Raw genomic sequence first — 16,478 nt, forward strand, 5'->3', positions numbered from 1 at the left:
GCCTTACCAAACTATTCAACCACACAAAACTTCCTGCTATTGAAATTGGCATCCAGACAGCATTTCCCCTCCCATTTGCAATATGCACAATTGAACAAACCTTTAGCACTTTGCACAGAGTGAAAACATGGTTTTGCCTAACAATGAATGAAGATCTGAGCAGAGCCTACATGAGCGATAGTTTGTTTGTTGTTGTTTTTTTGCAGGCTGGACTAGATCCTATAAGTTTACATTCTACTCGGGTATTGCAAATGATCCAAACTCTGATTTTCTTTCCTTTTCTTTGTTTTTGTTTCTCAGTGATTTGAGCATGAACAACATCAGTGAGCTGCTGCCTGGGGACTTCCACCACCTGCGCTTTCTAGAAGAACTGTAAGCATAATGAGGTTATATGGCCAATTGGTTTAGCATTCCCTTCCCAATTCTGAGGCAAAGTCATATGTATGGCAGAAACAGGTGATATGCGACAAAGTGATGTGTGCAGCATTTTTAAAAATTGTTTATACTGCTTCCAAATGTTTGGTTTATTTAGATCTTATCTGGCTCCCACCCCACCCCGTAGATGTACATTTCACGTTAGCTGATCCAAACCAGTAGTGCTATATTGTGTCCAACAAAATAGAAGGGAAGGGGTAGACACAATGCAAGGGTGACAGTCATTTTAACAATCAAGGTTGATATGTGTTCTGAGGATTGGGAGCACACAGACTGCAAACAACTATAATCTAAAAATAAATTCTAGGGGTGCTTCCAGATGGAACCAGTATTGCTCATGTCCACAAGTGATTACCAGTGTGCACATGACCATCAAAATACCGGTTCATTATTATTTTTTTTTACATTTATTCCAAATTTCCCCTTCAAAAATTATTTGAATTGTTGCAGGTTTAAGAGAAAGAATGTCACAGCTCAGGCTGAAATGTTACAAGAAGAATAACCACACAAACAGAACCAGCAGTTTTTACTGAACTTTGTTGTGTTGTCACTTTTCTTTACTGAAAGGAACAGATACTAGGATGGATGAAACCTGGGGTATGAGAGGATAGTGACTTCTTTGATTTTTTTTCCATGCGGAAATGGATTCATAGACTGACTTCCTCCTTACAAAAAGTGGGCATGATTCAATTTAAGTTGTTGCTCTATATCTGTTCTAAATCCTCACCAGAACAGGTTTAGGGGGCCCATGGAGGGAGGGGAAGAATTCATTCCACCCATGCATCTCCCACTTAACACTGCGTTGAATTATGGCCAATGCTTGTGTCTACGTCCCCTGAAGTTACTTCACAGTGTACATGGCAGACCAGTTGTGTGTACCTCTTGGAAAACTGTCTACAGAAAGATGGGGGCGTAAAATGCCTACTGAAGCAGAGTCGTGGAGGAGCACAATCTTCTTTGGCAATCACTTGCAGCCGAGTAAGATTGTCTTCCACAAACATGGTTTTAACAATGAGTCCGTAAGTGACTGTGGAGGCCAATTCCGGATCCACACGTCCTTCCACAGTGGGGACATTGGTTTCCGAGTGGGAGTTGATCATGGTGTGGATTTGCCAAGTGTGCCTTCCTCTTAGCACGTTTCTCCCTTGCATCCTGAGTTCGAGTGTCTTCAAAACCAATGACACCTTTGGTAAAGGCTGTTCTCCAACTGGAGCGCTCTCAGGCCAGTGTTTCCCAGTTGTCAGTGTTTATACTACATTTTTTTAGATTTGCCTTGAGACAGTCTTTAAACCTCTTTTGTTGACCACCAGCATTACTCTTTCCATTTTTAAGTTCAGAATAGAGTAGTTGGTTTGGAAGACGATCATCAGGCATCCGCACAACATGACCAGTCCAACAAAGTTGATGTTGAAGAATCTTTGCATCTTCCAGTACACTTATATTAGTTCGCCTGTCTTCCCAAGTGATGTGTAAAAATTTTTGGAGACACCGTTGATGGAATCTTTCGAGGAGTTGGAGATGGTGTTTATAAGTGGCCCATGTTTCACAAGCATATAGTAAGGTTACAGAGCCCATGACACAGTCCTGGAAGCTGAGAACAGCCCTAAGCTGCAGCATGTCCACTTGTCACTTCAGTCATCAAAATGGAAGTGACTTTGTTGAGCCAAGGCATACAACTTTGTCTTCCCTCTGATGCAGAGAATCAGGCAGATGGATGTTTGTGTGAGAAAGTTGCAGTCAGCAAAGAAACTAAGTGGAACTGGGCAGGAATGGGTTTTGCTGATTGACAATAAACACTGGAAATGCCATGGGAGTGGGGTGGGGGTGACACCCTGTGCACAGAATGCTATTATGTCAGGATATACAGGGCTAAATAGTCTGAGTGATTAATGATAGGGAAATGAAACCAGTGTTGACAGCTTCAGTGGCATAGCTCCTCTCTCCCTGTTGGTTTGTGGTAAAAGCATATTACACTAGGCACACGCCTCAAGCTCCCCCCCCCCATGAAAGGGCAAGCACAACAAACTAAACTTTCCCTGTATACTTGATGATACAGGAGTGCCTGCACGCACACACAGTCTACCTGACTCCTGTCTGTCCCTCCCATGCTGAGTTCAGTGCTTCATCCCTTCCTTCTGAGTGCAAGGCACAAGAGCCTCTGGAAAACTACTCCTGTCTGTGTGTGGAGAAAGGATAACCATCAGAGCAGCGCTCCTCACCTCATGTTACTAATTAGGATATAGAAAGATAAAAATGCAGGGGGCAGTCTCAAGCATCCCCCCACTTATGTGGGTGCTCTTTTGGCACACTACACAAACTGTTCAGGTTTCTAAGGGTTAGAAATCTAGCCCCCAGGAAATAGCAGCATATAGAAAATGCACAGAAAGGAGGATAAAACAAAATGTGTTGCGTGACCACCATTTGTCTCACCTCCCATCAGAAACACCATCCCCTTCAGGGGAGCAGAATTCAATCCAAAGAAGCAATATTAAAAGTTAGAGAGTCCGAGAGTGACAGTAAGCAGAAACTGCAAGGCAGCTGGTGGTGTACTATAAGGAAGGCAGGTTGAAACCTGCTCCTGTATATTAAAGAGATGACCCTGTACTCTTGATGCTTTTATAGGACTAATTATGGGCGCCATTTCTTTAAATCCCAGGGAAGGAGAGAGACATGCAGCACTTGTATACTTATGTGCATAAATGCATTCACAAAAGCAATCATACTTTAAACGGACGAAAAGTGACTGGTATTATGTCCATGTCATTGTATTTGGATGACTCCAGAAAGTCTGCAGACTCTTACAAATACAAAAAGAGCTTTGTTAGATCAGACTGAAAGGACTACCTAGGCCAAAATTCTATTTCCAAAATTAGTCAGCGAGTTGCCTCTGAGAAACTTACTAGAAGAGAGGAAAGGCAACATCCCTCACCTCTGGTTTGTTCCCAGCATCTGTTATACTGCCTCTGAACATGGAGACTCTTTTCAGCTATCGCTAATAGCCTTCAGGAAATATTTTCTCTATGAATGTCTCGAGTTGTAACCCCGTAAGAACACATTTTTATGGCATTCAAACTAAAATGAGTTGTTGTTGTTATGTTGCCCATCTGACTGGGTTGCCCCAGCCACTGGTCAACTTTGTAATATCTTAACCTTTTCCTAACAGACTTACTTTAGACATACCCCCCCCAACACAATGATCTTTTTTTGCATGTCACGGTAAGCCAAAGTATGGCTTACTGGGACAGCACAAACACGTCAACTCTCAGATAAGACACCTTTGCTTCTCTCAGGGCTCAGCTCAGCATGGGACAGCAGTTAAGCCAAGGTTTGGTTTAGCATGTCATTTGATAAGAGGGTCATGGTTCAGGACTCTCCTCCTTAACCATATGAGCAAAACTTGGCTACAGACTATGGTTAAGGAAGAGAGATCTTAACCACAATCCTGGCTATGGGCAACATTCTAAGCCAAACCTTGCCTTTACTGACATGCCCGGGAGGAACAATATGGGTTTATGTGCAAACTCAGCCAATGAAGCCTTAGCTATAAAGCCAAGAGTAGCCTCTTGATACCAGATACTGCCTTCCATGTGGCTAGTATGAATAGTGATGGAAGGAACATACAGAATTGTGTTAGAAATACCTTCTTCCTGAAATGACTGTTGGTTCCGCTCACAAAGCTATGTCTAGCTCAGGAGCAAGAGACTTCGCTCCAGGTCATAATCATATTTCCTTACAAAAGGCACTAGTAGACTTTCAAATATGTTATCTTGTTATCTTGACCATGTCTCTTTTGTTTATTGCAGGCGCCTATCTGGAAATCAACTCTCTAAGATCCCAGGGAAAGCATTTTCTGGCCTCTACAATTTAAAGATTTTGTAAGTTACAATTTCTTCAGTGTACTGCTTTATGCTTGTTCTCCAAACAGGCATTTAGGTCATGGGGTCCATCCCTGTGAATATGTGGTTCACTTGAATTCCCATGTATTAGAGACCATTATAAATATCATCACAGAAATGCTATGTACCAAATGTTCCTTGGAGCTGGGTTCTATCTGATTTCTTCGAAATCATGCTTGTGGGAGATTGCCATCCGAGCAGCTGCAAAATGTTCAGGGCTGCTAAATGACTGCTCAAATCCTAATACACCACTAGAATTCCATTTTCTCTAGGGTATTTAATTTCAACACTTGCTTACTCTTGAATCAGTATATTTCAAGTTATTTTTCTTCTGTTTTTATTTGTCAGCAATTCATACAAGGACAACACATTGTTTTTAAGTTATTTGTGTCTCCCATTTCCTCATCTTGTTTCTTCACTGTGATGATGTATCAGTTGTAGGGGCAGGGATTTCTATTTACAGTGTGCTAAGAAATCCTTGTGGCTTTTGATAATGACTTCTATTCAGCCTCAAATAACAGTGGACAGTATCTCAACTTTTGACTTTCATGCTTGACTGCATTTGTAGGATGTCGGTGGAAAGAAATGGCAAGGGAACCAGAACTGTGATTTTGGCTTGGTAGGCATTTGTATGCAGCCTATAATATACATTGTAGAGATTAAGACAATTGTCAGTTGCTTTATATGGTCTTTATTATTCCAGAATCAATGCAAAGGCATTGGACTTATAGCTACACCTCTGTGATCTCTCATTTTCTGAAATAGCTCTGTCCCTGGTACTTGCCCTGCATTAACACTTCATTCATAGCACTCACTGCAGGACAGGCTAACTGAATTGGATATCTTTTCCTCTGGTCAGCTGTGATTGCCTTAATAAGAAATGCACCCCCAGATATTATGGTGTATTTTTATTTACTTTCATTTGTTAATGATTTTGCAACAGCAATCCGGTTCTGGTGAGTGTTTATTTAGGTTCTCAGTTCTTCATCTTCCCTTTTTCCAAGGAGATATTTTACAATCCCTTCTCTTCTGCAATAAACATTTCAGTCCTGAGGGCATGTTTGGAACTCAACCACAATGTGAAATCGCTGTAGCCGACAAAGTTTATATGAACCAAGCAGGTAGTAACCTGCTCCCGGGATTAGAGAGTGCAGTGCTGTTTACTAGGCCTTCTAAAGAATCCTGCCCTAAATCCCTGGGTTTAGAGATGAGTTGCTGCTTTATCCACAGTCTGCATTAGGCACCGAATCAAAGAAACCAAGAAAACCACAGCAAACCCACCCTGTTTCAACAAGGGCAACACTATGCTCAGGGAACTCATGGGCTCTGAATGCCTCTTTTTATCAGTTTACATTGGAGCGCTTCCCGGTGAAATAGCTAAAAATGTTGGAAGTATGCCGGTCTCATTGAAACTAAAACAGCACCTCCTGCAGGTAATAATAGCAGTAGCAAAAACTCTGCTGGCATCAGGAGAAAGCATTGCTTGAGTTATTTTTCTAAGGCTGGAGGCATAGTGCACAGAGGAACCGTGGTGATCTCAGTGGCATGGAAATCTGTGTTTGGGCATCCTCAGGTACACCCAAAGCAATCCTGTGAGCTAGTGATGAAACAGAAGTCTACCTCTTAGCTTCATTCCACTTTACAGGAACACAACTTGGGCATCCATATTAACAAAAGGATTGAGCATAATAGCTTTCATTTCAACATGAAGGATTTATCATCTGAAGAAGTATGGGGGGTTGTATCTCCAAGGAAAACATGCAGGTGACCCTATCTTCATGTCCATACTGTTCCTGTGCTTCTCGTTCCAAGAGTCTTAAGGCATTTACCCCTGCTCTATTCTGCCAGTCCACATGGCTGGTCAGAACTAGCATGAGATATAAACACAGGTTGAGTTGTCCATGTGGCTGGATTTCCATGGGGATTATCACAGGTACAGTGCCCAGCTAGGAGGCAGAAGTTCCGTGCCTAGGCTCAACAAGGGATGAGCCTTATTTTGGCCATTAAGTAACTCATGCAATAAAGGAGAGAACTGGGTCACATTTGCTAGCCGTTCACCATCCATTGCATCCATGTTATCTGGCCCCATAGCCCCTCCGCATGTGTGGTTAGAATCCTACATAACAGGGGGAGACTGAAGCAGCCTACCACCACCACTTCAGACTATCCCAACCAATGTGGGAATGACTAGCAAATATTTCTCTTTTTTTGCAGTGGGTGGGAGGTGAGGACTATGGAGAAGCTGCAGTGTACATCCCACCTAGAAAAGTTGCTCTTCTGTTACCCCTTTATTATTTTCTATATTTTTGCAATTGAATTCATACCCCCACATATGCAGCCCATGCCACGGCAAACATTCTATTAAAATAAAAACAATTAAAACAGCTAAAACAATAAAATCCAAGGAGCAGCAAGCCGCTCCGTAAAACTGTTTGTTCCAACATTTCCCTGTTGAATCTGAGCTCTATGCCAGGTTATAGACAGGTTTAGGGGCCTTAGATGCTTTTGCACTTCGAGCAAAAAGTAACATGATGCCCAGGAACAATTTTCTCCAGTGAGAGGGAGATGAAAGCCGGGAAAACGGCATGCCTTCTGAAATCTGCTGCCTGAAGCAAACTACTTCATGTTGCTTCTTGGTAAGGTTGGTCCTGTTTGCAGCAATGTGCTATGCTTGTATCCACACAGAGTGCATGCTTGATTTAGTGTTTCCTGCTGAGAACCTGGTGAGAGGCTTTTCCTATAATGACCCAGTGGGTGATGCTCTAGGAGTGATCTTGCTGCTAGGCAGGTGGGTGTAGCTGCAATTCTTTGAAGTCTAAAGTGCCACTGCTTCCATGAGAGCACACAGAACCAACTTTTGCTTATTTCACCTTTTTTGGAACTGTGGGATAAGGAGGGGAGGGCGCAAGTTGAGGAGAGACCATGGGACACAGAGGTGAATCTCTCCAGCGGCTTGTTGGAACGAGGCTTGAAAAACCACCAAGTAGGGGTTGCGGGAAGGATCCTACTTTCATCAAGCCCAAGGTGCCCCAGGCAAGGAATGCAAATTAAAACATCCAGAAAACAGCATGTGGGACAAGCTTTGCCTGTCTCTCTCTCTCTCTCCCCCACCTACCCCAGCTCCAGCATGTCAAAACATCTAATGCAGCTTTCCGTTTGTGGGGTTGCCCAGAGAGTTTGTGTGCCCTTCCATCATCTGGTGCACCAGTACTCAGTTCTTCAGGGTGTTGGGCTTCCATGGGCAGGGGTACATCATAGAATCATAGACCCTGAGGATCATTTAGTTCAACCCCCTGTAATGCAGGAATATGTGGTTGGCCTATATGGGGACCAAACCTGTGACCTTGGCATCATCAGCACCACAACTGAGGTAACTGGCATGTATTCAAAAGGCCCAGTGTTCCTGTACCCAGTCCCTTTCTTCCCGCACACATTGTTTATTAGGGACCCAGTGTTTCTTCATATACCCTTCCCCCAGTTCCTTGTTGGGACACCAGTTGGGCTGAGGCTGGGGCTGGGGCTGAGACCTCAAACCTCGCCCTGTAGCTTGCCAGCCTCTCATGTTCCTTCCTAGCACCTTCTCTCAGCTAGACTTCAGGTCACCTAGAAAGGGGAGCAGGCCCTCTCTACCCCAGTCCTTCTGTTGCTCGTTAGTCATAAGGAACTCTGAAACCTCATGGTCAACAGTCGAGCCTCTCCCCAGCTGTTCCTTACCTGGTTTATCACGCAATCATTCTTCACTAGCAAGCACAACTGATGGGGGCCCTAATCCTGCACCCACACAGAAGGGAAGTCTAGGGGGAAATGGGGCAATCCCTGGTGGTCCTTCACATTGAGTCTAATTTTTAGCCACAAGGGATTTCAATATGTAAGGTATTACTTCAATATGTAGAACCCATTATATACCCGTAATTCAATAAAATGTCATGTCAGCACTTCACTATACAGATCCTGGTTCTGTACTAATTTTTCATGCGAGAGCTTTCAGGCATAGAGAATCTGTGAGATGGAGGAGAGGAAACTTTAGCAAGAAAACAACAAAAACCCCTCCCCCAACTGATCAGTTAAAATGTATTGCACAAGAAGAATTGTAATTGTATATGCACAACATGCTGTTCTATGGGAGGGTGCGGAGAAGAAGAGCAGTCAGGCAGAATAGCAACTCCAAGCTTCGGGTGAGAATGTTTTTGTTACATGCAAGGAGTCATTGAGATAGGCTTCACGGAGTGTCAGTCAATTAGGCGGGAGAGGCTGCTTCAGATGTGGGGCTGTGTGGGAAAGCATTCCTATGATTAAATGAATGGCTTTCCCCAGAAGGCATGGGGAAACACATGAATCGATGCTGTCTCTTTAAATCCCTCCCTGGAGTGGCGGGCAAGGAGCCCTTGATCTATACCTTTCTCCCTTTCATCTTGCTCAATCATTAAAACCAAAGGGAGCAAATAAACATACAGAGACATTCTCCAGGGAGAAGTGGATCAGCCCCAGAGCCCTGCCCTGCCTCTATTACACATACAAATGTGCACACAAGCGTGCGCACACCCACACCCACCAAAGTCCCACTGGAATCCTTGCTATCGTACGAGAACCATACCTGCATGCAGCAGGCAATGGAGTTGCAGGAATCAAGAACAGGGAGTGCAGCACATAGCAATGTTTTGTTGCAGGTCCTACTTGCTTCCCCCTGTTTTCATGTTCAGGTGTGAGTGTTAGTGTTTATGTAGTGAAAATGGCACCACCTACACACAAGATAGAGGTTTCAGCAGTCCCAGGGTTTCCTGAACAGCTATCAAGGTGGGTGGTCAGTAGCAGGTCAGCAATCATTCACACGGTGTCAGTTGAGTTAACTCTCTGGTGAACCGCGCTGAGATATTTTGATGAATAAATAATAATAAAATAATATTTCTTTTTTTAAAAGCTTAGGAAACCAGGCCAAATGAGCACAGCAACTCACCTCAGTAGATCTTGCCCCAATATGGCGGTTGTGAGGACTGAAGGTCCCTGCCTTCACCCAGCTCCCTAAGTCTCCTCTCCCCCCCCCCCCAGCTCCTTCCCAAACAATCTGAGGCTCCTTCAGTTTGCTTGTCTTTACTCTGCCCTCTTCATACCTCTTCTGGTTCTGGGAGACCAGCCTGGATGGGAGCTGGTTGCAGCAGGAGGGGGAGACTGCCTGACTTCATCACCAACCTCACTCATTGTTGCCTCTTGGCCCCCCTCCTCCCCAGCCTCCTCTTCTGCCTCTGGTGCTGGACTTCTCTCTGCCACAGACTCTCCCTGCTCACTAAACCCTGTTACCTCTTCAGCTTCCAACACCTCCTCCTTCCAGTCTGCTCCCTCTGACCACTCATCATCGTTCTACCACCAGTCCTCTGGCTCTGATCCCCTTGGGGGTTCCCCAGCTCAGCTGGTGCCTCCCATTGCTGATCTTATCCCATCTCCATTTTCCCCATGAATAAAGCAAATAGTGAAATGTGCCTGTTAACCTGTCAATGAGTTTGTTAAAGAGTTTTCTTGAATTTGTTTAATTTATAATATTTTGCTTCCATGTGTTTATTATCTGGATCACATTCAACAACTTTGCTATTTATATATAATTCTGTATCACTGTTCAATATATTTAAAAGGCATATTTATAGCAAGTTGATCCAGTCGGGTACTTCTTACATTTCGTATATACTAGATCTGTGAAACTACGTTTGATTGTTTTTCTTCATTTGGGTGTTCTTTAATATGACAATGAGTATTTTTCTTGGGAATCACCTTTTGTCCTCTGCTGTTTTGTACTGAAGAAAGAAAACACAGCACCCTAGGGACCTGCACTGTCCACGTTGTGCTTCTAGTGTTTACTTGGGTAAATGCAAATTACTATCATTAGTCAGAGATGTTTACTGAAAGCAGTAGGGCTGGCAGGCTACTCCCAGTGTAAACTGCAGCATGTCCACTGAGCCCTGTGATTAGAGCCATTGTTCCAAAAAGAGAAATGAGCTGCCTGGCCCCACACAGTGCAACTTTACTACTCCTTTTGACTGTGACGTCTGTCACTTATCCCTAGCTGTTCATAACATGCTAAGCCAGTGCAATAAAGAAAGAGGTGGGTGGAAGATGGTGCCTTCTGTGCTCTACTGTTTCCATAAGAAGCTGCTTTGTAGGAAGTCAGACCATTGGCCAATCTAACACAGTACTATCTATGTTGACTGGCTGTGGGTGTGTTGTAGTATTACCTGGTGATGCTGGGCATTGAACCTCAAACCTTCTACATGCAAGTATGTGGTCTTCCACTGAGCTGTGATGCATCTCCATAAAGGCATACCAACATAGTCCAAGTTTTAAGCTCTGTGCATATAATAATAATAATAATAATAATAATAATAATAATAACAACAACAACAACAACAACAACAATAACAATAATAATAAATACTTTTCTGATGTCAGGAGTATGGAATCTTTTTCAGCACATGATGCATGCCCCAACGTCAGCTGACCATCAGAGCTTGTGAAGCCAGGCAGTGGCGGAGCTGGGTGCTCTGGCACCCGGAGTGGCACACATGCCGTGCACCCGGGGGTGGGGCAATCTGCACATCGATCCCATGGGACCGATTTCGGTGTGGCTGTGTGATCCTCCCCGGGGGCAGATCTCGTCACGGCTGTGCAATTCTCCCCGGGGACCGCCCCCCGTGACCTCCAAGCCTGCAATGAGCTGGGGAAAGGGGGAGAGCCACAGCAGCTGTTTCGCTGCTTTGCCGCTCCCTGGGCTTGGGGGAGTCACAGGGGGGGGCGCACCAAATGCCACCCCCCTTCAGGATGACACGGTAGTCGCCTCGCACCCCCTTCCTATGCCCCTGAAGCCAGGTGCATTCATGCATGAGGGAGAGTTTTAGGCTGGAACCTTTCTGGTGTGCAATTTTCTGCCTGCAGAAAGTTTAACATGAGGGTTGCATAAAAAAATGTGATTCCATGTTTGAAGCCTGAGGCGTACAGTCCCAGAAGGACTTTACTACATGATTTTTCCTGTTTGTGGAGATCAGTTCCAAATACCTCAAGGAGACCTTTCGTAGCAGTAGAGAAGTACAATATGGGCAAAGCACATGACATATGTTATACTTTTGTTTTGAAACTGGGTGCCCTTATTTTGGGCTTTATCAGAACTGTTGTGCATATTCAGAATCTGAAGTTGCATCCACCCCTAGGCATAACATTATGGGTGATTCTGCTCAGATCTGTGCAAGACATTCTCACTTTTCTGAGGTGTCCCAAAACTCATGTCAAGAGGCCTAAAATTACTCTTCAGAATAAAAATCATTGTGGTATTATAATATCAGAACTCCGATGAAATTTCACAGTATCTATATATTCTCCACAAAAGGAATACATATATTCTCCCAGACACCTGCATGCTGTTTCTTTCAGATCCCTCCTCAGAAGCCACCTTTTCCATAATGCCTAGTTTCCATGCCATTCTGTGTCACACCTGTAACTAAGCCTAAGCACAGGGAACTGAAACAATCTCTCATTACTTCCCTCTTTATCCCAGTTTCAATTTTCTTCATGCTCCTCTATCACTTTTCCTGTGTCAAATTTTAAATGGTTAGTTGCTTGGGCAGATACGTGTCCTTTTATAGCCGGTGAAGCGCCATGCACACTGACAAGGTAACAATCATTATAAACAGAGTGGCCTTTTCCCTAAGCTAATTCCCAGTCAGACACACAATTAATTCCAGGCATTCACTTACATATGCATAAGATGTACTAAGTCACAGGAATCATGTGCTACTTTGTATAGATTTTACATTGAGAAAGCATTGGCCCTTGACAAGTTTTCATTTCTGCCAGAGTCCCACAATTCATGCAAGCAATGGAGTCTGCGGTTTCAGGACAAATGGGCTTCAGAATGCCATTCCTAGACCTGTATTCAGCAGCCCTGTGCCATTGTTAATGGAAGGTTTTGTGCCTTGAACAGCATCTGTATTCTGAAATCTTGTTTGAGGAGGGGGGTGGAATTCTGTATACCCCATTGTGTTGAGGGTTATTTTTGAAAGTTGTCTTTTCCCCCCCTTCTAATTATAGGATGTTACAGAACAATCAGCTGAGTCGGATCCCAGCAGAAGCTCTGTGGGATCTTCCAAACCTTCAGTCACTGTAAGTCCTAATGGATTGTCCCTTTAAGCTGTTATGGCATCTCTGAAACAAGTGTTATTCAATACTTTATTTTATTTATTTCAAAAAAATTGTCCACCACTTGATTGGTTAAAAAACACACCTCTGAAACATACTAAAATACTAAAACAGAGTAGAATTTCCTCAACGTTCTAAGCATCTGAGTAGGCTTGTCTAAACAAGAATATTTTTTAGTGGTTGGTGTGAAATGGGAACATAGGAAGCTGCCTTAGACTCAGCCAGACCATTGGTCCATTTCACTAAGCATTGCCTATACCAGGGGTAGGCAACCTAAGGCCCATGGGCCGGATGCGGCCCAATCGCCTTCTAAATCCGGCCCGCAGACGGTCTGGGGATCAGTGTGTTTTTACATGAGTAGAATGTGTCCTTTTATTTAAAATGCATCTCTGAGTTATTTGTGGAGCCTGCCTGGTGTTTTTACATGAGTAGAATGTGTGCTTTTATTTAAAATGCATCTGTGGGTTATTTGTAGGGCATAGGAATTCGTTCATTATTTTTTTCCAAAATATAGTCCGGCCCACCACATGGTCTGAGGGACGGTGGACCGGCCCACGGCTGAAAAAGGTTGCTGACCCCTGACCTATACTGAATAGCAGTAGCTCTCCATGGTTTCAGATGGGAATCTCTCGCAGCCCAACCATGAGATGCTGGGGATTGAACCTGGGACCTACATGCAAAGCAGATGCTCTACCACTGAGGCATCACATTTCCCCCTCCAAAAAATCCAGTAAAGTTTTCATAGGAACCTTTAGGGCAGGCTTCCAGCCTTCTGAGCAGGTGCTAGAGAAAAGAATATGGTACAAAGCATCAGAAATTTTAGAACAAATAATAATAATAATAATTTATTTGTACCCCACCCATCTGGCTGGTTTTCCCCAGCCACTCTGGGCGGCTTCCAACAAATATTAAAATACATTAAAATGTCACAGATTAAAAACTTCGCTAAACAGGGCTGCCTTCAGGTATTTTCTAAATTTTCAAAAGAGTTGTTTATCACTTTGACCTCTGATGGGAGGGCGTTCCACAGGGCGGGCGCCCTCTGCCTGGTTCCCTGTAGCTTTGCTTCTCGCAGTGAGGGAGCTGCCAGAAGGCCCTCGGCACTAGATCTCAGTGTCCAGGCTGAACAATGGGGGTGGAGACGCTCCTTCAGGTATACAGGACTGAGGCCGTTTAACCAGGAGCTAATTTTCAAATGGACTCAAAATATTTGGAAGCATTTCGTAAAAAAACAAACAAACAAAAACTTTTTGAAGGACCGTATCTTAATGGTAGAGCACCTGCTTTGCTTGCAGAAGGTCCCAGGTTTAATCCCTGGCATCTTCAGGTGGGGCTAGGAGAGAATTATGTTTGAAAGCCTGGAGCCACTAGATAATACTGAGATAGATGTCCAATGGTCTGACTTGTTATACGACAGCTTCCTATGCTCCTAATACTTCCTTATGTCTTATTGCAGTACCTCGGTATCCATGGTTCCATTTCTTTCCTTGAAAAAGATAATAGTGCGGAATTTGAGCTAAAGGAAGTTGGAAGCAGGAGTGCAGAGACATCTGGTGTGGTTGCCACTCTATCTGAGTTCTCCCTGGGACCAGGATTAGCAGTTGAACAGTTGTGAGCTTTCATGGACTAGAGCCCAACTGAGCAGAAGCATGAAATGCTATCCTTAGTTTGTAAACACAGAAAAAGTTCATAGACTCTGGAGCCAAATGGCCATGGGGCAGCAGTAGTTCTGACACACAACGAGTTACACACAACAATTAAGGGTGCTTCCATTACGTATCGGCAAATTCGCTTCCCCAAAATATTGGACATTTTGTGATAAGGAAAATGATGGCAAAATGCACTGGGCAATGTGTGATAATACCTGCTTTGGTTCAACATCACTAACCTCAACAGCAGATCAGGCTGAGTGTCCAATAAACAGGTCACCTGGAATCACCTTAAAGTACAAGAAACACAGTGGAATAAAACATATTACTCCCATCTGCTTAAAAAACATCTCAGTAGATAGATTGGTATGGAGGAAGCTAGTGCAAAAGATGTCTGGGTCTCAAGCCTTCTAGAGCTTTAAAGGACTTTGATTGAGTTTGGAAATGAACCAGGATACAACAAAGCTGTTTCAACAGAAGAGAAATATGATCCTGACACCTAGTCTTGGGGCTCATCCACTTAACTGTGCCCCATGCTTTCTAGTAACAGGTCTGCATTTTAAAGCGCTGCATCTGAGCACTTCTTCTTTTTCTTTTTAATGTCCCAGCACTTTCTCCATGAAAACCCACTCTTTAATGCTCAATTGGAGCAAATAACAATCTGCGGAACCTTAATTACTATTTGTTCCAATCCAGTGCTAAAAAGTGGGTTATCGCAGGGAATGTGAAATATAAAGTAGGGCTGTGCTGCCATCACTAATTTGTACTGTGCTGTTCTCCCTCGTGTCACTAATCCTGCTGGTGTTAGGAATTCTTAGTATAGAGATTAGTACAGTCCCCATGTGGCTTGCTAGTGTAGGGCACTCAATCTGCAATCATGACACTTGCAAAGCCCACTGTCTGATAGCACCCTGTAACAGCCATGTTCTGATGAAATTGCTTTTTAATGCTGTCACTCAACAATCTAGGCTTTGAGTTATTAGCCTCCATAAGAGGCCAATAGAGAATGCACATGGACAAAGGTATTATCTTTGGGATGAATAAACATGATCTTTGGAGATTGTAAAAGATAATTTTCCTAATGACAGATGCTTTGCCTAGTTCCATGGCAAGTCATTATGCAGTGCCATTCATTGTACAATCCCTCTGTGATTCCTAATTCAAACAGCTCTCCACATCATAATTTCCTTTCCCTCCTCCCTCGCACAGCTGTGCTGTTAAAACCATCCAGCCCAGAGGTGAATGCGTTTTAGCTGTGGGACATATGAGCTTTTGCTGTCCCTGAGAATGGCCGTTTTCTTTTGTTTTTGAGGCAGTTTGCTCTCTGAAAGGGACAAGATCTTATTGCAGGAACTGTCTCCTCGAAGCAAATGGGAGTATGGACTTACCAATGAAATCCCAGTCAGATTCTTATAGGATCTCTTTCAAAGCAAGTGCACTTTCAGTACAAAAGAGGTGATTTTGAACTTTCTCCTCCAATCATGTGGTCTGGAGAGCATCCAAGCGCATGAAGCATCTACTTTCCCCCTCAACAATGAGGAGTAATGTTTTGGCTGAAACTGAATAATTAGCATTTCTTGTGTGGAGAGATCCTTTTCTTCCACTGAAATGAATCATATAAGTATATACCTCGTACTGTGGAAAGGAGAAACAGTGTGCTATAAGTCTTTAAACCAATGTTATTCAGGTCTCCAAATATCTGAATGATTGCAATAGTAATCATACTTGGGTATTTGTTCTCTCATCCTTGCTTCCATTTGGTTGGCATTCTTTGGGGTAGCCAGCTGCTGCTTTTACACCCTGCAGGAAAATGACAGGGTGGAAAGGCCTAACTTTGGGAGGATTAAACCTGGGAATACAGGGCCCATCCGCACTATGGTACCTGAAACTGTCTCATGCCTTGAATGTTCTAGAATTTTTTATTAAGGGACCACATGATGTTGTCAGTGTTCTTCTGACATTTTGCATGTCTTTTAGCAAAAATCAACAACCCACATTTAGTCTGACCAGTAGTAGTGCAAAAAAAGGGTTTCTTTATATGGTAACATGATGTTTCCCCCTGTGATGTCTGTTTAGCCTAACAACACTCACCATGTTTTCCCTTTTTTAACTCAGAAGAGTTCACGCTGACCCAGCTTGGGAACCTTTGTTCATGGTGGTTGCTTGAGGAGCACCATTCACTGACATAATGTAATAACCATAAGAAACAAGGGCTGTGAATGGTTTCCTTCAGTAGAATCCTGAGATCAAATACCAAAGGTTATGCATTTTAATATATTAAAGTTAGACTTTCCACTTCTAATGACATTGTGGTTCATGAACC

General features: G+C 43.5%; 1 protein-coding gene across 1 annotated transcript in view; it reads left to right on the plus strand.

Moving 5' to 3' along the window:
* LGR6 (leucine rich repeat containing G protein-coupled receptor 6) overlaps window positions 1–16,478 on the plus strand; it is a 140,875-nt gene that overhangs the window by 54,541 nt on the left and 69,856 nt on the right. The window contains exons 2-4 of the mRNA XM_033153111.1: window positions 301–372; window positions 4,239–4,310; window positions 12,399–12,470. Of these exons, the coding sequence (XP_033009002.1) occupies window positions 301–372; window positions 4,239–4,310; window positions 12,399–12,470 (216 nt within the window). The remainder of the gene's footprint in view (window positions 1–300; window positions 373–4,238; window positions 4,311–12,398; window positions 12,471–16,478) is intronic.

This window comes from Lacerta agilis, chromosome 6, assembly GCF_009819535.1.
Source record: "Lacerta agilis isolate rLacAgi1 chromosome 6, rLacAgi1.pri, whole genome shotgun sequence".
Classification (NCBI taxonomy): Eukaryota; Metazoa; Chordata; class Lepidosauria; order Squamata; family Lacertidae; genus Lacerta; species Lacerta agilis.